The 22,427-nt window shown below is 32.1% G+C and overlaps 1 protein-coding gene across 1 annotated transcript; it reads left to right on the forward strand.

Moving 5' to 3' along the window:
- Positions 1–10,255: 10,255 nt before the first annotated feature.
- On the forward strand, positions 10,256–15,964 carry LOC143075838 (uncharacterized). Its single transcript, XM_076251414.1, has 4 exons — positions 10,256–10,391; positions 14,517–14,635; positions 15,177–15,447; positions 15,589–15,964. The coding sequence occupies exons 1-4, from the start codon at positions 10,343–10,345 to the stop codon at positions 15,696–15,698; spliced, it is 549 nt and encodes a 182-aa protein (XP_076107529.1). The 5' UTR covers positions 10,256–10,342; the 3' UTR covers positions 15,699–15,964.
- The last annotated feature ends 6,463 nt before the right edge of the window (positions 15,965–22,427 follow it).

Here is a 22,427-nt window from a genome sequence, read left to right on the forward strand (position 1 = left end):
TATACATAATTGGCATAATGGTGTTTATTTGCGACATGATTGTTTGATTCGATCAAAATAAAGGTTGGTCTTCTTCAGTCATATAAACTCATCATAGATACCAGGACAAAATTTAGTATATACGCCGACGCACGTTTCGTCTACAAAAGACTCATCAGTGACGCTCGAATCCGAAAAATTAAAAAGGACAAATAAGGTACGAAGTTGAAGAGCATTGAGAACCAAAATTCCTAAAAGTTTTGCCAAATACAGCTATTAAGGTAATCTATGTCTGAGGTAAAAAGCCTTAGTATTTCAAATAATTCAAAAAATTTTAAACAGTAAATTTATAAATATAACCATATCAATGTAAATTCATGTCAGCACAAAAAGTGCTGACTACTGGGCTTGTGATACCCTTGGAGAAATAAATCTCCACCAGCAGTTGCATCGACCCAGTGGTTGTAAATAAACTCATCATAGATACCAGGACTAAATTTAGTATATACGCCAAATATCAGTTTTATATTCAAGTGGAAAATGATAAATCATGTTCATTTATAGAGTGCAGATATTTTTTTGTGAAATATCTCGAAATGAGAAAACAAAAATCTACTGTAATGGAGAATTCAGAGACAACCTTGTAAAGAGTTTAAGGTGGTACATAAACTACAGGATATATTTCTGTTAAAATCAGCTGAATGTTTTCATTGCGTTCTACTGAGTAAATATTAAGCATCTCAATGATCAAATTTGTGTGTAGCAAACTAGTTTAATAATATCCAATAAAATTTGTCCGATGAATAGTTATTAAAGGTACATTGACATCATTTTTAGTCCTTCGTTGTCGACCGTCGTCGTACAATTAAAAATATCTTCTTCTCTGAAACTGCTGGCCCGCTAACAACCAAATTAGTATCTTTTACATAGTTCGTATTTTTATTCCTAAAAATCTATCAACATGGCCGTCATAGCCTCAAAAAGAGCAAAGGGGTTAAATGCATAATTGTCTAATGTCGTAAAAACAGATATAGAAAATCTGACGGAGCACAATTGACTTGCTCAGAATTTCAAGATCAACATTATTATTTTAATTAGGATTATCATATATCCTTTTTTAAATGAATAAAACTGCCTAAAGACGATGCTTCACAAATTTTTAGTTTTTGCATTTATTCTCAAAAATATAATAGATTGGCTGAAACCTTAAAACAGCAAAACATACCAGTACTATAAGATCTTCAAACACACTCATATGACTGATACCATTATATGACTTCTAACAGGCATTGTTTTGACAATTTCTTTATAACAAATTGGTTAGATAAAGAAATGTAACAGTAGTATACCGCTGTTCAAAACTCATAAATCTATGGACAAAAAACAAAATCGGGGTAACAAACTAAAACTGAGGGAAACGCATTAAATATTAGAGGAGAACAACGACACAACATTAAAATGTAACATACACAGCAACGGACTAAGCATTAGACAAAATCCGATGAGAATAACCAATATAACATCAAAACCAAATACATGAATTTGGGATAGAAAAGTACCGTGACACGTCTTATAGTAATGTGAATTCACACTCAAATATAGGAGAAAACGACACAACGGAAACACAACGTAAAAATATTACACACACAGAAACGAACTATGATATAACAATGGCCATTAGAACCATAAACAGAACATTAATTGATTGACTATTTGTTACTTAAGGTGGTATGGGAGTCTATATAAAAAATGATAGAATTTGTTCATATTTTGTCAAAACGTAATATATGTTGATAGATGATCAAAAATATAATAAAAATGATAGTTCATCGTGCATTTTCTCAAGCTACAGGTTGTGACAAAATAACACATTTTGTATGAATTATGCAGGAAAAAACAACATGAAGTGATTAGAAGTTTAACTAATTGATAGAATCATAAGATAAAATACGAGAAGCTAGCTTTTTAGTTAATGGTTTGAACAAGACAACGGGTGCTGCATGTAGAGCTAGATGTCTTCCAGAAAATGTCCCTCGATATCTGTATGTTGGGGTTTGTTATTCCTCTGTTTTTATTTAGTTCTCTGTTATCTAGTTTTTTGCAGGTAGCCAGTGCTTTGTCTTCATGCAGGTTTTTGTTTATTTCTGTTCAACCTTCGAAATCTGACTGATCTCTTGGTATCATTCGCCTTTTGCATTAGATAAATATATTATGTCAATAGCATCCGAGATTGATATTGTCTTTACAGTTGTTATTGATAGACGTAGTTTGAAATGTTTGATTATATAAACAGAGGGATGAATGGGATTTTTTAATGAATTTCTTTTAAATAATTCGAATTTTATAATACAATGTGAAATGTCCTTTTAGCAATACAGTTTACCATAGAAAAAAAAAGAGAACGGGATGGTAGTGACGACGATTGAAACCATAATATATCAGTAATTTAAGATATACAAAAAATGCAATAATTTTAAAGGTTAAAATATTAGCAACAAAAGAAACATGTATTGCAGGTGAGAGCTTCAAGGAATAAAAAGAATAAAAAGAAATTAAATGGTCAATCTAGTAGAAAAAATTAAAAACTTAAGGTAAATTTTTGTGAATTCTTTTCCTATTAAATTTCTCATTATCTTTATTAATGGTGGTAATTTTTCGGTGAAGTTTTGGTAACTTGTTTTATATTAGGATCTTTCGTGTACCATTTATTATTCCATTAAGCGTATTATAATGAGGTTGAGTAATTTTTTGATTTTTTTTTTCATCTAATAGTGTTAGTTTGTCATATATTCGTGTCATATTTTAATATTGGTAAAATTATTACATTTGATAATTCACTGAAAAGTTTTCAATGAATCATATTGATGCAGCAATTGCTAACAACTATGGTTTACGCCTTATCAATCTGCATCGGCATAATGAAGCTTGCAGAATTGTCTATAGGGCAAAGTATTGGTGTCAGCTTTTCTGTTACAATTAACCTTGGTCTTTTATCATATCTAGCTGATAAAAATGGAAATTTAGCCCCTCCTCTTTTCCTTGATTGTAAAATCAATGAATTAATCCAATTATTAAATTTGTACTAACCATGAACAAGACAACGGGTGCTACATGAGGAGCAAGATCTCTTCCAGAAAATGTCCCTCGTTTTTTGGATGTTGGGGTTTGTTATCCCTCTGTTTTTATTTAGTTTTCTGTTATCTAGTGTTTTGCAGGTAGACTGTATTTTGTTTCCATGCAGGTTTTTGTTTATTTTTGTTCAACCTTCGAAAGTTGACTGATCCCTTGGTATCATTCGCCTTTTGCATCAGATAAATATGTCAATAGCATCCGATATTGAGATTGTCTTAAGACTTGTTACTAATAGAATTAGTTTGAAATGTTTGATTATATAAACAGAGGGATGAATGGGATTTTTAAATGAATTTCTTATAAATAATTCAATTCTATAATACAATGTGAAATGCTCTTTTAGCAATACATTTTACCATAGGGTAAAAGAGAACGGGATTGAAGTGACGACAATTGAAACCACTCCGTAGTCATAGTTATCAAAGGTACCAGGATTATAATTTAATGCGCAAAACGCGCGTTGCGTCTACAAAAGACTCATCAGTGATGCTCAGATCAAAGTAGTAATACAACAAAACAAGTACAAAGTTGAAGAGCATTGAAGACCCAAAATTCCAAAAAGTTGTGCTAAATACGGCTAAGGTAATCTATTCCTGGGAGAAGAAAATCTTTAAATTTTCGAAAAATTCAAACTTTTTTTAACAGAAAATTTAAAAAAAAAATGACCATATAATTGATATTCATCCGTGAAACAGATATTCCATAACGATGAACCAATTCAAGTTACAAAAAAATTGATTTGGAAACATATTTAAAATTGATTTAGTATTTCAATTAAACCATCAATCCTGTAGCTTAATTTTCATATTTCTGATATAATATAAACATGTGCAAACCAAATATTAGCTTGAACAAATATTATAACATTAATATGAACTTTTCAGCATCATTATCTTTATTAACCTCTCGGCTTAAAAAGCAAAAGCAATTATGTGATTATCTTGTTGTTAAATATATATCTGATTCCAACATAATAGATAATTGATTTTTTTATCTCGAAATATTAAAATTTAACTGGATTTATGTTGATGCAAGGGAATGGTATGTTGCAGTTAAAGATATGATATAAAACAAAAGAGGTGTTGAAGCGTACCAAGAAATCCATCCAAGAATTGATTTACGTATGTACGTTCGTTTGTGTGTCCTGCTTTCTTTTGTAAGTACATGTATATTATTTTAATAATTCCCTGCTCGAAGAGATTTTAAGTAATCTAATTGGTTTGAATAAAGAAATAGCTAAATTAGGTTGAAGGAATGAATTACAAACTAAAAATGAAAGTGAATACTGTAAAGATAAAAAAAATCGAAAAGACATTTCCCTTCAAAAGCCCAATGAACTTTTTTTTTGTATTTATGTTTCCGTCCTTTTAGGTTCCGTAAACTTAAATGCTTGTTATATACATTTTCATTTTTTTTTGTGTAGAGTTTACTATAATTTTTATACATAACTATCCGATCTGTGGAACGAAATGGTGGGTCATTGGTACTTTCGTTTTAACTGCAATGATAAAAGGCAGTTATTCTATGTGAAGGAGGACAAAACCGGTATCATTTCCATGTCTTTGTTTGAGAATAAACACTTTGTTTGAATATCAAATGCTTATCTATGTGGCACAACATTTTGGAATTATTGCTCGATAATTTCTTTTCGGTTTCTTGCACTCCAGCTTTTTTTAATTTGAGTGCCACTGATGAGTTTTATGAGCACGAAATATTCGTCTTGCGTACAAAGTTATATGTCAGGTGAGTATCTTTGATCAAAATTTCGGGTATGAGTTTGCAAATGTATATGATATTTTGATTGGTTTGTCTTATGAGGAAATCGACCGGAATATGCATGAAATATTTGTCATTGGACGCTTAGCAACAAGCAATCAATCAATATATGTTATGGGGACGAATTATATACCTATGTCATTACATATGAGATCTATACTAAGACAATGAGTTTAAGCAATTATATTTTGTTGATATTTTTAACGTAATTTGTATTTTTCAGTCTAACGCACAGTTAATTATTTTTGCGCTTCATTTAAATTTAACTCGAAATGTGGATCTGTTGCGATAAGATTGGTATTGTTAAATTTATTTCCAAACACAAATTCTTAACTTATTTATACTCTTTTTATTAAAACAATGGGTTCACTATAGGTTCAATTCATCTTGCATAAAACGTATTGCTTTCCCCTATTATACTGTTTTTGTAATTCTGGAGAAAAGGCTATAAGTCTGATGACATGGAAAGTGTTAAAATAAATCTATCTGTTCGCATGGCAATGAAAACGAAATAGAAAGTTGGCCTATATATTAAAAAAAGATATTCGTGCAGAATATTTTCTCCTTCCTCGGCAGTTATAATTCAGAGCCTGACGTTTTAAGTGATTTAAAATAGAAAATGAACTGTCCACAGTACGTAGAGACGTATGCTAGTAACCATTGTTTTTATATAATTTAATGTGTTATCGCTGTCATATTAACCGGAGCCAGGAAAACACTATGAGTTTGAGATTGAACAGTGTACTTAAGATGTGAACCCTGTCTTAATTGTCCGATGACAGAAGAACGTTTATTGTGGTAAAGATAACCAATGAGTCATTATAAATTATAGAAAAAATGTTCGGTTTATTAATATGTTTTAAAAATTGCAGTTGCGATTATATCCCTTTCTTATATTTAATGTGTCCGTCTGATTGTTTTCGGATTTCTACTATAGCTGATTAAAAATAAATGGGACAGAGTAGATTTTGAAAATGTTGTTGTGCTATGAAAGGTGAGGCGGAAGATGCCAAGTGGTCGTTTATGGATCATAAGTCGATGGAAATTGGCAACACAATAGCAAACAACAAACACAAACGTTCTCAAAACGCCCAAGAACTTAAGGTGGTATGGGAGTCTAAAATAAAAATGATAGAATTTGTTCATACTTTGTCAATATGAAGTATCTGTTGATATATGTTTAAAAATATAACAAAAGTGATAGGTCACCGTGCATTTTCTCAAACTACAGGTTGTGACAAAATGACACATTTTGTATTGATTATACAGAAAAATACACCATTTTGTTATTAGAAACTAAACTAAATGATAGAATTGTATAATGAAGTACAAAACGATAGCTTTCAGACAATACTTTGAAAATATCAAAAGAAAAGATAGGGTCACCGTACGTTTTTTCAGGCTAAAATACAAAATAGGAAAATTCCATGGCGATTCCTTCAGAAAATGCACTATCTTAGAGTTACCTCCCCTTAAAATGCCAATTCAAAAACATTTAAAAAACAACAAAAAATAATCTAAACTTGTTAAAAATTTTATATTTATAAGTTATAATTTTATAAACTGGTTCTTTTGAATGATAGGTTATATATCTAGTAACTTGATAGTAAATCTAGACCTTAAGTTCTCTGTTTTTTTACAATCCAAGATGGCGAAAGACACCCATACCACCTTAAGGTAGATTCACTGTATAAAGTAAATTCACAAAAATATTAAACTCCGAGGACAATTCAAAACGGAAAGTCCCTAATCAAATGGCAAAATCAAATGATAAAACACATATAACGAATGGACAACAACTGTCAAATTCCTGACTTGGAAGAGGCATTTTCAAATGTAGCAAATGGTGGATTGAACCTGGTTTTATAGCGCTAAACCGCTCAATTGTACGGCAGTCGCATCAACTTTCATTATATTGACAATGATGCGTGAACAAAATGTCACAAATAGGGGTACAAAGCAACACGAACCCCACCAAAACCTAGGGGTGATAGCAGGTGCTCCGTAAGGTTAAGCAGATTCTACTCTACATTTAGCACCTGTGGTGTTGTTCATGTTATTACACATCCGATATATAGTCTAATCCGGTAGGTCGTAATTCGTGAAAAGGGAAAGGGATTGTAGTTACGACATCAAGAACATATTATTCGATATCATATGTATGACGGCCAAACCAATTCATGATGGCGTCCGTAAAATTTTCGAAGTGATGATTTCAACTCCACGATGTGGAACTCTTGGTTTAAAAATGAAAACGTCACAATTGGGAAGCTGAACTCATCTGTTTCGTCGTAAAGTTTTCAACCGACCCTCATAGTCAATTTCTATTTATAAGTCATAATCGAATGGTAAAATCAGAAGCTCAAAAACATCAAACGAATGGGTAACAACTGTCATATTCCTGACATGGTACAGGCATTTTTCTATGTAGAAAATGGTGGATTGAACCTGGTTTTATAGCGCTGAATATCTAAGTGTGTGACAGTCGCATCTAATTCCGTTATATTTATAACGATGCATGACCAGAACAGACATAATAGGTAAAATAGTAAAATTATTGGTACAACCGTCATCGCCATGTCATAATATCAAAGCAAACAAATATTAAGCTAAAAAACACAAAAATCATACATGTATATGAAATTTAAAAACCACATTCATTGCTTCGCGTGTTTGATGTCAGAAAATGTAAACGTCAAATAGGAAGAAATTTATCGTTCAAAATATTTTCACATGGGGAATGGTGGTATACCAGGATAAAAATTCACCATCTCTGATTGTACAATAGCAGTACACAATCTTTCTAGTTTTTTGCCTAAATCTGAGAATTTTGAGACAGATTTGCAATAAGACTGTTTATTTGTATGCAGAAAAATAAGTTATTTATTGCAATATCCAAAATGTTTAAACAAATACCAAAGATTTGTGTTTTTTTTTAATTCAATTTATTTTCTATTAAGGGGAGCTAACCCTTTAAGTAAATTTTAATACGTGAGTGGTAGCAAAGTTATTGTTCTACTTGTAGAAAGAAAACAAGTTCATTGACACCATTTTTTCTTTCTGTTTTCTTTAAGCACACTATAAAACCTATCTTCTCTTATTTTATTTCAAACTCCTATCTCATAGATTTCATTTTATTCACAAAATTGTGTTTTTCATGAATAATCTATGCAAATTTGGACAATTTTTTTGCTCGACTTGCTGTTTGAATTATGTCGTAATTTTTATTATATTTTTGAAAAAGCATAATCAAAATTTCATTTGGGTAAAGTATAAGAAAATTATATCTGAGGATATAAATACCGACAATTCACTTTAAGTCTGAACAAACAGGAACCCCATCAAGAAGTGGGGTAATCTCAGGTGCTCCGAAAAGGTAAACAGATCCTGCCACACTAGTGACAACCGCCGTTTTATATGGAACGCCATGACTGTCTTCTGATGTTGATTGTTTGATATGTTCGGTGCTTTCCGCATTTTGTTCAGTAGTATTTATATTATGTTCAGTAGTTTTCATATTATGTTCAGTAGTTTTGACATTATGTTCAGTAGTTTTGACATTATGTTCGGTGCTTTGGTTATTATGTTCAGTAGTTTCATTATTATATGCAGTGGTATTTCAATTATGTTCGGTACTTCTGGCGTTATATTCAGTGCATTTTTCATTATGTCCAGTACTTTCGACATTATGTTCAGTAGATTCAATATTATTTGCAGTACATTATGTATTATTACCTTCAGTGGTCCCGGTTTCTTTATATTCGGTGAATTGTTCATTATGTTTAGTAAAAGCACCGGTATTATATTCAGTTCCCTTTACAAAATTGTTTTCTATTCTATAATATAGCCTTCTTCTGGTCAGAATAAACAGTATCACAGAGGGTTTTTACGAGGTTTCCCATTTTCCTGATGTTATTGGAGCAACTGATGGGACATATATTAAAATTCAAGTACCATTCAGCGGAAGCTTAAGTGAATACATTAATGTCAATACAAAAAGGGTACATTCCATTTACTTAAAATTGTTTTCAGTAGGAAAGGCTTTTGAGATATATACCTCTCGACTGACATATGAATAAGCTCCAGTAAAAACAATTTGAAAATTATTGTTTAAGTTACTTTTTAGGAGGGGGTTTAAAAACCACCTTTTTTTATCAAAACATACAAAAGTACTGTAAAATTCTTATTTTGTCATCATATTCATTAAAACGATGAAATAATCAACAACACCTCGTCTTTTCATCTTACTTTTAATAATGACTTGCCATATCAAAATATGTAAACTTTAAAAGTTTTTTTCAAAAGTCTGCATATCAAACTAAGATATTGCAGGAACAGATTCAGATAAAATATTGTTTTTATTTTTAATTTTCACAGTGCTTCGCAAACCGAAATTGTTCCCCCTTTTTGCCTCAAGTCTTGTGCATTATATATTACATTTGTCGAACCTTATGAAAAGAACAGAAAAAAAAACCGTGAGTGAAGCAAAGCATATTCCAATTCGAAAATAAGATCCTCTATTTATGTATTTTGTACATAAAATTTCTATTTATGCAGTTTTAGAGTGGATGTTGCTATGGATAATATGTGTTTCCATGGTAACAATTGAAGTCAACAACATTTAAGGATAGTAATTTAAAGTTTGCGTTAGCTTTTATGTATTATCTTATCGGTTATAAAACAATTCAGGACATTTAAGCTCTTAAACTGCAATATTCTGCAGATAAAAACTCCGTTTCAAAGGAAAAAATCGGTTGCTATGGTGATAAAACTAAAGAAAATCCCACGCATTTTTTTATCTAATTTGGTAAAGAAGTATCCAAACTTTATAACTACAGTGCTAACTATTCTGTACACATTTGCACTTTCCTGAAAAACACCAGAGAAAATTTGATAATTTCGCAAAAATCCCAATTTCAGAAAAGTTGAAAATATGCATTTTTTCGCAAAATTTTTCAAAATTGACACGCAATCTTCACTGAAATGAAGCTTAAACCAAGTTGTAACAATGTTACATATGAACATTAATGAAAAATGCATGATTCTATTCATAATCAGGCTCTAAATTGTGGTGATTTAGTTGATTTTTGAAAGATTTGACTACGCTAATTTACCAAAAAATAGTGTGTCCGTTACCATGGCAACCACTGATATCTTCCCACCCAAATTTGTTTTTCGAGCAGTATTCATGTATTGCTTCTACTAGGCCAATTATAGATAAAATCTGAAACCTTCATGTATCGCACTCTGCCTGGTTCTTACAAAGAGCTGTACTTAAAACGTAACGCATTTTTGTATAGCTAAACGCCTTATTGTAAACAAGAAATCTCACGTGAATAATTCCTAAATTTCTATGGACACAAACAAATTAAGATGATAACTCAAATAGATAGCGTGTTGTTTCCTAGTATTTCAATTCAGTTTTATTATTATTACATGGATAAAAGAGAATAACATGAAACTGTTTATATATTTCTCTTTCTTGTCATCGATAGTTTTATCAGGTAAGATTGGTATGTACCGTATATCAGAATCTTTTGTGGAGTGAGCGTAGCGAACGAGTTCAAAAAGACTTCCTATTGTGTCGAGCAGCTGATATTTTACAATATAAATATGCAGACAACCAGATAATCGTATTTTCCATGAAAGACACCAGTGTTTCCTTTGTTTCACAAGCTCACCGGAAGATGTCTTGGAAAGTTTCGGTTCAAACTTGTCTACGTCGGTTCCTACATTATAAAGTCGCTGATATGTCCAGGTCAAACCTATGAAGGCCGGGTCAACATATTTGATGTCACAAAGCCGTGATATGAAATTTTATTAAGAGCTGATCAGAGTGATACAGGTAGAGGGACGACCGATAAGTTTACTTATTAAATTCTACTTTCGTTGAAGAAGAAGAAATTGTTAAGAAACTTAAGTTACTACTCCCTTAGTATTTTTTTCCCTTAAATGGTTTCGGCTGTTATGTCCCTTTTGATCACAAAGCTCCTCAAGTATTTATTTGTCCGATTCTTTGATATTTTCGTTTTGAGCGTTCCGGATGTAGGTAAACGAAGAAATGCATCAACCTAAGTTCTTCTCATCACGATGTGAAGCTCTTATTGTCATACGTTATGCACGCCAACTTGAAAATATCAATTAACTTAAGGACACGTGACACGATTTTATTATTTTTTGAAATACAACAATAAATATTAGTGTGAAATCATGTTCTGTGTAATTTTACCGATCAAACCCTGATCAATCGGCATTGTAGGTCAAAGAAAAGAGCACTTCTTATAATCATTAATTTTTAATTAGAGAACGGTCACGTGATCGTGCTTACGTCATTGACGACAAGCTGGGGAAATGTCTCAAACTTGACATTGTCGAATACTTTTCTGAATATATAATGTTGATAGCAGTTTTTGAGATAATTCCCAAATTTGAGACATATGACTTTATCAATTTGATCCATTGAATGTGGTAAATAACCAAGAAAATGACATTAATTCTTTATAAGAAGGTTCCACCATCGGCGATATTTCAGCGAGTACAGAACGGTTAGATATGTTCGTCGCATTTATAAATTTTCTATAGTTTTTTCTGCACGTTGTGCTTTCAAATAAAACTACTATTAGTATAGAAATTATAAATTTCGAATTGTTGATCAAATAGTCCTTAGAAAACATTTATTTTTTCCTTCTTAAAAACAGTAACTTTTAGTCAAATTAAAAACGGAAAGTCCCTTATCAAATGCCCAAACACATCAAACGAATGGATAACAACTGTCATATTCCTGACTCCGTACAGGCATTTTCCTATCTAGAAAAAGATGGATTTTAAAGCTAGCTAAACCTCTAACTTGTTTGACAGTCGCATAAAACTCCACGACGTGTGTACAAAACAAACAGACATAATAGGTGAAAATGGTCAAAAATAGTGGTAAAGCAGTCAACATTGTGTTTCAACATCAAAAAAATATGTCAACAAAGATAAACAAAAAGACATATATACAAAGCATTATCAAAAACGAAAGACAAGAATACAAAAAATTACCATAGCACATCTACAGAATGACCATGATGTATAAGTACCAAGCCACGTTAAATGCATATATCCAAAAGTCGACTAAACAGCATAAGTAATAATTTACAAAGTCAAATAAATTAATCATATAACACATTATTGAGATAATACTAATATCTATAATTTAGGACCATCGTGTATTATTTCAAAAGTTGATAGGAAATAATTATCAACAATGTATTGATGAACCTTTTTTTAGAAAAAGGACGAGATTTTCGTGAAATACCCCTAGTTCATCATTCTTTTTCCTAGACGCTGGGGTCATTTTACAAAGTCTGAGAAGCAGCTACAAGCTCTTAAATACCGAATGCGGTGAGAAATGTTTATCCAATATGCAGGTGAAGTTGGTATATTGCTTCTAAGCTGGGAGAAATTTAAAATTTCTAAATTAAAATCGACTAGTTTGTCATCAATTCGGAGACTGAAATGACAGCTTATGTCAAATTCGAGGTACGTGTCTGTTGTTTCTACAAGTTCTAGTTCTGGAAGATATATTGATATTAATTAGAATAGTTTGGATTGTTAATGAAAAGAACATCATCAACATATCTGATTGAGAAATTAAATGATCTGGCTTCTTTGATCTGCTTGTTTTTGAAAAGTGTGTGAAGGAACTCCGACTGATATGAAAACAAGAAGAGGTCGACATGGAGAGGCGCACAATTTGTTCCCAAAGGAATGCCGAAAATTTATTGAAAAAGTCTACCTCCAAATATAACAAATATAGATGTGCACCAGAAGCAGAAAAGAAAAACAAGTCAGAGTAAAATTTTAACAAAGCGTCCGATAGGAATACGTTTTTAAATGTTACCTTTTTGCAAAAAAGGGCTGTTTCACAGGTATGCATTAGCATCCAATTTAATGCCTCAAATACATAATGTTTGGCTGGAAACTATACATCACACTGGAAAATATCAGGCTGCCTGTTTTCAGAATTTTGAAGATTGTTTGTCTCCAGGTTGAATATACGGGAATTGTTTGTTTTACTTTAAGTAGTCTTCCCTCATATTACGTCTACATTTATTTGGGGTTATTGTTTTAGTATTTTAATTTCCAAACCTAGCATACTTGACCAGGTAAAAGGTAATACGACACTTGTAGTGTATTTAAGTCACCTGTATTGTCATTAACCAGTGAAAATCATGCATTATTTGGAAAGAATATGTTGAATATGTTGAATTAAGAAAAATACTCGTACCACATATACCTAAAGAAACCAGTACCATCCACACCCTTACAAATTTGTCTCGTAATTATATGTAAAGTTGAATTCCTATACTTTCCTTTTTATTCCTAAATTTTTCTTATTACTTTATGTGTGTATTGATACCAGCAAAATGATGTCCAGGAAAATTGCAACGCTCGCAATGTTTATGTTTATGCCAAAAACATTTCTTCAAATATGAATAATGTTATATATTTTTTTTTTTATCTCAATCGGGGCTTAAAATGAAAGATAGTACATGTAACATAAGTAACATTGCAAAATACATAAATAATGTAGATCACACAATTTGCTAGACTGTAAAATACTTCCTATCTTTTAATGTGAAAGAAGATGACTGAGGGTGCTGATGAATGAAATATTTAAAGATATTGTTTTTCCAATGTCATTAAAATTTTTGGTTGTACCAAGCAAATGGTTCAAAAGACCCTCTCTTCATTTATTATGAATTATAATGAAAAACGAAACTGAAACCAAGTTAAAAATATCCCAAAATATTTAAAACCAAAATAAGATAAAAACTGAGAAGGCTTCCTTAAAAATCACATTAACACAAAACAAAAAGCTGACGTAAATGTATGATATTACGAAGAAGTCTATACCGTTTTGTACTTGTAAAGTATTATGAAGTTCAAAAATACAAGGTTTCCAAAATATACGAATATCTAAAGGTCAAAATTCTACAACGAACCGTTCAGTTGATAACGTACTTTATAAATGCATAAACCTCTACATTCTCAAGTCAGGAATAAGACAGTTTTGATTACATTCGTTTGATGTGTTTGAGATTTTGATTTTGCCATTTGATTAGGGACATTTCGTTTTGAATTTTCCTCGGAGTTCAGTATTTTTGTGAATACACTTTTTTCCACAGGGCTTATATATTCAACAAGTAATAATAGATATTCAACAACACTATACCAAGGATTCAATGACGTCTGATGGAGTGTTGTTTTGTACTCGTTGGGGTCAGCAGGTTATCACAACAGGCCGTTAGACGCCAGGACAAACTCGTACTATTGAACATAAGAAAATAAAGTATAACACAACAAACATTCATTTTCCCAGGACTCAAGTTCTATTTGTAGAACATATTTTTTTTTATAATCTACTAATTACTATTCCCTTTATGTAGTGTGTTACACCGCTTCAAGACCAAAAATTGTTAATGGCATTTCGCCTGAGGTGAAGTAACAAGGTCTGATTGGATATCTCAATTGTTCATTAATCAACGTTGACCTGTCACCATGGCCAGCTGTAGTAAATTTATTTATAACTAACAACACAATTTGTCTTAGGGTAAATTTGTTTGTTGATATTTTTTCTTTTACAGTAAGCTCTGTGAGTGCTCGACCAGAAATTGTTGATGCCATTTTACCTGAGGTGAAGCAACAAGGTCAGAATGGGTACCTCAACTGCTCGGTAATAAACCTGAATCCGTCATCAACAGTAGTAAGTATACCAATTTCTTTTTAATCAATTATTTATTTATTTATTTTTAATTAATAAAGGTCTAGTAAGACTTGTATAACTTATTGAGTAAATCGATTAACAGTAGTGCAGACATGTGTTCATCCTAAAATAGACTCACAAAATATGGCAAATATGTTATAATTGTTTATAAACTTCTAAATTGATTGAGTGTTGGTATTTTAACGACTCTTTTAAGCGCTACTTTTAAGCGCCATTTTTGGGGCTATTTCGAGGGGTCAGTTTTAATTGGTGGAGAAAGTCGGATTGCCCAGAGAAAACTACCGACATTCGATAGGAAAACTGACAATCCTAGTAAATTAAGAGTCGAATGCACCCGCACAAGCGTAATTCGAAATCACAACATATCAGTGTTGACTGACTAGTGATTACAGCACTACTTAGACCACTTGGCCACCGAGGCCCCCTAAACTTCTCGATAAAATTATCTTTAGTTATAATATTTATTCTACATAATAGTTCGTGAAAATATAACTTCAAAATATATCTCTATGTATTACAGCTGCAATGGGTTAAACAAACAACACCATCAGGAACACCATTACTAATATCATCCAATGAAAAGATCCATGTTAATGATGTAGTTGAAGGTCATTCGAAATATTATGTCAAAAAAACTGTATATAATAACAAGGAACAGTACCAACTTGAAATCAGGGCATTGACTGAAAATGACGCTGGCTCTTATACATGTATGATCAGACTCGCCAATCAGAACTATTTACAATGGCCGAAAAAGCTTGGTCTCCTAACTGTCCTGAGTAAACAAATGAGTAAGTAATTATAACAATACGTGCACATACTGCTATTTCTGAGTAACTCTTTGTTGTAGTAAAGCTAATCAAATTTACCAAGTTTCCGAGCATTTTTGTTTTTGTTTATTTGTTTTGAGTTGTTGTTGTTGTCCATTTTAGGAGAGTTGAGATATCCATACTGTCTTAATGTAAATCCAGCTTCAGGTTCACTCGACCAAATTAAAGTTTATAATGAATATGATCTGAATAAACAAGATGACCAAAGATAAAAGCTGACGACAAGTGGTACTCACTTACTATAAAAACTGTTCAAGGTAGTGACGTTGGAAAGTTTTATTGACATTCTGAGAACCGGTTTGGTAATAAGAACGCTACATTATATACAATGTATCACTGAAGCGACATCTATTAACGATATTCTATTTATTTATTTTTATTTTACAATATATCCTCAGCTGTGAGATGTGTATGCATCTTTAAATTTATGTATGTAACCGTTGTCTTTATATGTATATTTAAAATGTTTGATTTGTCATTCATCAGCTCATTTATTTTATTTATTCCACTTTCTGTTTCATCATGCTCATTATGACGTTTGACTTAGACTGTCGACAGTTAAAATACACATCATTTCACAATGTCAGATACTCGTCACTACACACATGAATGCTTCCGCTAGAATAAGAATATGATTGAACGCACGCGGGTGAATAAATTTACGTCATATATATATTATATATATATATATATAATTTCTGTTTTTAGTATTTCATCAAATGCTTAACTCCCTTTAGTAACAGACGCTTAAAGGCTGAAAAAAAGTATTTACAGGTAAGTGAATTTTGTTATTTGAAAAGTCTTATTCACAGTTTCCAGATAAAATTTCATTCAGTAAAAGTAAGATAAGTTTTATTGTCAAAAGTTATGAAAAGGTTCGATACGGAGTTTACGTACCTTTAACATACCTTTATAAACATACCTTCTGTAGCAAAGTCCACACTTACAGAATAAAGTCTTTTGGTCAGTTGGAGAGAGACCGAGATGCTAGGCACGTACCCATTACGCTTGTGCAAAGCATCTTCCTGAGTTTTCTCTTGACATTGTACCAGTCCAATCGATGCATCTGGAATACCCTGTAATAAAGGGCAGTAACTAAACACTTTAATTCTTGGATAACTCTTGGAATCTTCCATCTCTTTCTCAGAGGGTTGTAAATACAGTCAATATATAAAAAAAAACGTCTGTGAAAATTCAGTATTTCATTAAATATTGATCCATCTAATTCTTCAGGAATATTATCCATAAATTATTGAAATGTTGCATGACTTGAAGTGGCACCAAACATCAATTTCGTATAGCGATATCTGATCCCAAATGCATATTAATAGGTATCAAAGGTATTAATCGCAACTAGATTTCGGTAATTTTAACATAACAATAATTGTTCATATGCTTGAGATAAATCCAATTTGGAAAACTTTTCTAAACCATTTAATCTCGTAAATAAACACTCTGTTTTTGGTAATGGGTACTGGGGTAACACAACATGAATTGACGATAACTTTATAATCTCTGAGAAAACGTACACTTCCATCTGGTCTAATTACAGGAACGATCGGCGCTTCGCATACGGAATATTTTATTTTTTCCAGAATTCCTTGCTTTTCAAGATGTTTGGTTTCATCTGCGACTTTATCACTCAAAGCATACGGTATAGGTCCTGGCTCAAAAAACTTTCGACACAGCTTCCTCCTTTAACTTTAAGACGACTACAATCCAACTACATTTAAAAATTGACCATGTGTGGGTAGGTTTAGAATTAAACCTAACAATGATTTCAACTTTTTTTATTGTGAATTTGACATTTTTTAAGATCTTGTAACCCCAATCCAGTCTTCCTCGATTTTGACATCACCAGACGACACTCTTCAAAAAATTTGGACTTGCAAATTCAAGTGACGATGTCACATGTGGAATGGAGCATTCTTTTAGAGCACACCAGTTCAACCTCAGTTTTCGATAAGGATCGTGTTGGTCAATCTTTAGTTTTCTATGTAGGTTTTTTTAAACTTTTTCTCGATTTTCATTTTTGTTCCATGGTGTTGTGCATGTTTCTTCAACTTCTGAGTATTGAATGTCCCATTGGTATCTTTCTCCTCTTCTTTTGTACATGTATATATAGATAAATTCCACCAAACCAGCTTTTCCTATCATGATTTCCTTGATAGAAGGGTTGGCACTAACAATGAAGGTATTGAACCAGACTTCAATTGGAAAAGTTTCCATTATGAGTTGGTTGATCTGGAATAAATGGCTCACTTACAGATGCCCATGGATATGTTCCAATTGCCATAGTCAATCTTCTTTCCTCTTTTTCTAGATTGCAATGAAGCTTGCATGATCCTTAAATTCATGTTTAATAAAGTCTTTGTATAAACCCTGACTGATATTGCTGATGTGACATCATACAGAAAAGATGTTTGATGAAATCTTAAAAGTTTCCAAATGATACAATATTTATCACTGATGGCCTGTACAGTACAATTGCCATTGAGTGTAGTACTCATATAATTTACTATTATTACCCACTTAGTGATCACCCTTGTTTTTTATGGTGCTCACGTTGCTAAGTCTTTAGTTTTCTATGTTTTAGTTTGTGTAATATTCGTCTTTTTTTTTGTCTTATGTCATGCCATTGTTAGTTGTATTTTTTTTTTTAAATAACCCTTTGGGGTTTTCGGCTGTTTTTTCTTAATCAAGGGTAGAATAAATGTGACAATTTAATCTATTTCTGTATGTAGGGTTAAATCAAGTCCATTTCTAAGCTAAGATACGTGTTCAATTTCAAGTGGTGTCATTGACCTTCTCACTTGAAGGATCCAGGTTTTCAGTGTGCTCATCAAAATTCATTTTTACAACAAAAAGGAAAAAAGGAAATAAAATGGTAAAATATGTCATTTTTAGGGCAATAACTCTTTCAAGAGGTGGCCAGACAGTTTCAACGAATATCGACAATTGGTAGAGCTCAGCATTTTCTAAATAATAGACAAAACTTGCATTATAATCCTATGTTCTATTTTTTTAGCCATGTTGGCAGATGGGGTCTAAAGGATGTACTTAGGTGAGGTTTTGGAATTTGTGACAAATGTTCGGACTCCTTGGTGTTTTTCCATACAATACAATGTATGATATTTTGCCCCATTTATTTTTTCATATAAGACTTAATAGATCATGAAAGGCCATTTACCAAAATTTTAGAAGATTCTTGATTTTCTTTCTTTTGTGTTGAGACCCAAATAATACCAATTCAAATATAAGGTAAAAGTCTAAGTCAGCCTTTTCCGGCCATATTTTAAATCTCAAACATCTCGAAAAGGAGGTCCATGAACTATCAATATTTTTAGCTTATCTTTATCCTTAAATGATGCTCTACCAGCTGATAGAATCAATTTTAATTTCTTAATTTCTTAAATTTTACCTAACCTCACCTAAGTACATCCTTAAGACACATTTTTTTAAAACTAGATACCCCAATAATGATTGTGGCCAAATTTGGTTAAATTTGTCCCAGTAGTTTCAGAGGAGATGATTTGGGTAAAAGTTAACAGAGGACGACAGAGGATGACGATGTTTGTGCATTACTTCTATAAAAATTGTTTTCTTTTTTTGTAATTGTGGCTCTTACAGACATTTGACATTATTTTTTTTAATTTGATAAAAAAAACCAGATGCTCTGCAGGGCGCAGCTTTATACGACCGCAGAGGTTGAACCCTGAACGGTTGGGGCAAGTATGGACACAACATTCAAGCTGGATTCAGATCTAAATTTGGATTGTGATTAAATAGTTGACACAGCATAGGTTTCTGACACAGAATGAATGTGGTCTAATGAACTTAAAAATTTTTTTTTGTTTTTGAGCAATTCACTATGCTGTTGAATATTAATCCTCTCAAAAAATGTTTGCAGAAATTTTCTTTTTATTTATGAAATCTGAAATGAAAAAAATTGACCCCCCAATTTTTTTTTCACATCCCCCTTTCCCTTATTTCAAAACTGATCTCAATTCAAATTTCTAATGAAGTTTGCAACAATAACTACTCATTTAAATACATCATGAAATATTAAAATGTAAAAAAAGTGCTTGTTATCACTGAATGGTAAAGATTGTTTTAATCTATCAGTTGGTAGTAAAAGTGAATAATGAATATACATTGTATATTGTATAAAACAATGATTTAAGTTGATTCAACTACTATTCTGGACAAAGAATATTGTATAAAACAATGATTTAAGTTGATTCAACTACTATTCTGGACAAAGAAAGATAACTCCAATTGAAATCCAATTGGAATTTCTTGCTATTGCACAATATTGTGCAATACTGTGCAATTGAAAATATTTCCTATTGCACAATACTGTGCAATTGAAGATCTCTTGCTATTGCACAATACTGTGCAATTGAAGATTTCTTGCTATTGCTGAATACTGTGCAATTGAAAATTTCTTGCTATTGCACAATACTTAATATAATAATTTTGGATCCTGATTTGGACCAACTTGAAAACTGGGCCCATAATCAAAAATCTAAGTACATGTTTAGATTCGGCATATCAAAGAGGCCCAAGAATTCAATTTTTGTTAAAATCAAACTTAGTTTAATTTTGGACCCTTTGGACTTTAATGTAGACCAATTTTAAACGGGACCAAAAATTAAGAATCTACATACACAGTTAGATCAAAGAACCTCAATTATTCAATTTTTGATGAAATCAAACAAAGTTTAATTTTGGACCCCGATTTGGACCAACTTGAAAACTGGGCCAATAATAAACAAGAGTGCACACGCTGAAATGTCTCGCCTTCTATACTAATCATTGATATTATGTTGATAGTCCTAAGTATAAAGCTAAGCTTTATTACAACTGTCACATAAACTTAACATTAACCAAGATAACTAAACAAAGACCAATGAACCTTGAAAAAGAGGTCCAGGTCAGATGAACCATGCCAGGCAGACAGGTACAGCTAACAATGCTTCTATACAACATATATAGTTGACACATTACTTATAGTTTAAGAAAAATAGACCAAAACACAAAAACTTAACACTGTGCAATGAACCGTGAAAATGAGGTCACGGTTAAATAAAACCTGCTCGACTGACATAAAGATCATAAAATATTTCCATACACCAAATATAGTTGACCTATGGCATATAGCATTAGATAAAAAGACCAAAACTCAAAAACTTAACTTTAACCACTGAACCATGAAAATGAGGTCAAGGTCACATGACATCTGCCCGCTAAACATGTACACTTAACAATCATTCCATACAACAAATATAGTAGACCTATTGCATATGGTATGAGAAAAACAGACCAAAACACAAAAATTTAACTATAACCACTGAACCATGAAAATGAGGTCACGGTCAGATGACACCTGCCAGTTGGACATGTACACCTTACAGTCCTTCCATACACCGAATATACTAGCCCTATTCCTTATAGTATCTGAGATATGGACTTGACCACCAAAACTTAACCTTGTTCACTGATCCATGAAATGAGGTCGAGGTCAAGTGAAAACTGTCTGACAGACACGAGGACCTTGCAAGGTACGCACATATCAAATATAGTTATCCTATTACTTATAATAAGAGAGAATTCAACATTACAAAAAATTTAAACTTTTTTTTTAAGTGGTCACTGAACCATGAAAATGAGGTCAAGGACATTGAACATGTGACTGACGGAAACTTCATAACATGAAGCATCTATATACAAAGTATGAAGCATCCAGGTCTTCCACCTTCTAAAATATAAAGCTTTTAAGAAGTGAGCTAACGCCACCGCCGTAGCCGCCGCCGCCGGATCACTATCCCTATGTCGAGCTTTCTGCAACAAAAGTTGCAGGCTCGACAAAAATCTAAGTACATTTTTAGATTCAGCATATCAAAGAACCCCCAGGATTCAATTTTTGTTAAAATCAAACTAAGTTTAATTTTGGACCCTTTGGACCTTAATGTAGACCAATTTGAAAACGGGACCAAAAATTAAGAATCTACATACACAGTTAGATTCGGCATATCAAAGAACCCCAATTATTCAATTTTTGATGAAATCAAACAAAGTTTAATTTTGGACCCTTTGGGCCCTTTATTCCTAAACTGTTGGTACCAAAACTCCCAAAATCAATACCAACCTTCCTTTTATGGTCATAAACCTTGTGTTTAAATTTCATAGATTTCTATTTACTTATACTAAAGTTATGGTGCGAAAACCAAGAAAAATGCTTATTTGGGTCCCTTTTTGGCCCCTAATTCCTAACCTGTTGGGACCTAAACTCCCAAAATCAATACCAACCTTCCTTTTGTGGTCATGAACATTGTGTTTAAATTTCATTGATTTCTATTTACTTAAACTAAAGTTATTGTGCGAAAACCAAGAATAATGCTTATTTGGGCCCTTTTTTGGCCCCTAATTCCTAAACTGTTGGAACCAAAACTCCCAAAATCGATCCCAACCTTTCTTTTGTGGTCATAAACCTTGTGTCAAAATTTCATAGATTTCTATTTACTTAAACTAAAGTTATAGTGCGAAAACCAAGAAAATGCTTATTTGGGCCCTTTTTGGCCCCTAATTCCTAAAATGTTGGGACCAAAACTCCCAAAATCAATCCCAACCTTCCTTTTGTGGTCATAAACCTTGTGTTAAAATTTCATAGATTTCTATTCACTTTTACTAAAGTTAGAGTGCGAAAACTAAAAGTATTCGGACGACGACGCCGACGATGACGCCAACGTGATAGCAATATACGACGAAAAATTTTTCAAATTTTGCGGTCGTATAAAAACATAAAAAAGAAATAAATACATTTCTTAATTGCAAAAATTACAATTTATTCATTCAAGAAGCTATTCAGCCTACAACTTAGGATGTAAGACTTGAAACAAATAATTTCAAAGTGAAAAGTCACTATAAACATGATAATA

This window comes from Mytilus galloprovincialis, chromosome 5, assembly GCF_965363235.1.
Source record: "Mytilus galloprovincialis chromosome 5, xbMytGall1.hap1.1, whole genome shotgun sequence".
NCBI lineage: Eukaryota > Metazoa > Mollusca > Bivalvia > Mytilida > Mytilidae > Mytilus > Mytilus galloprovincialis.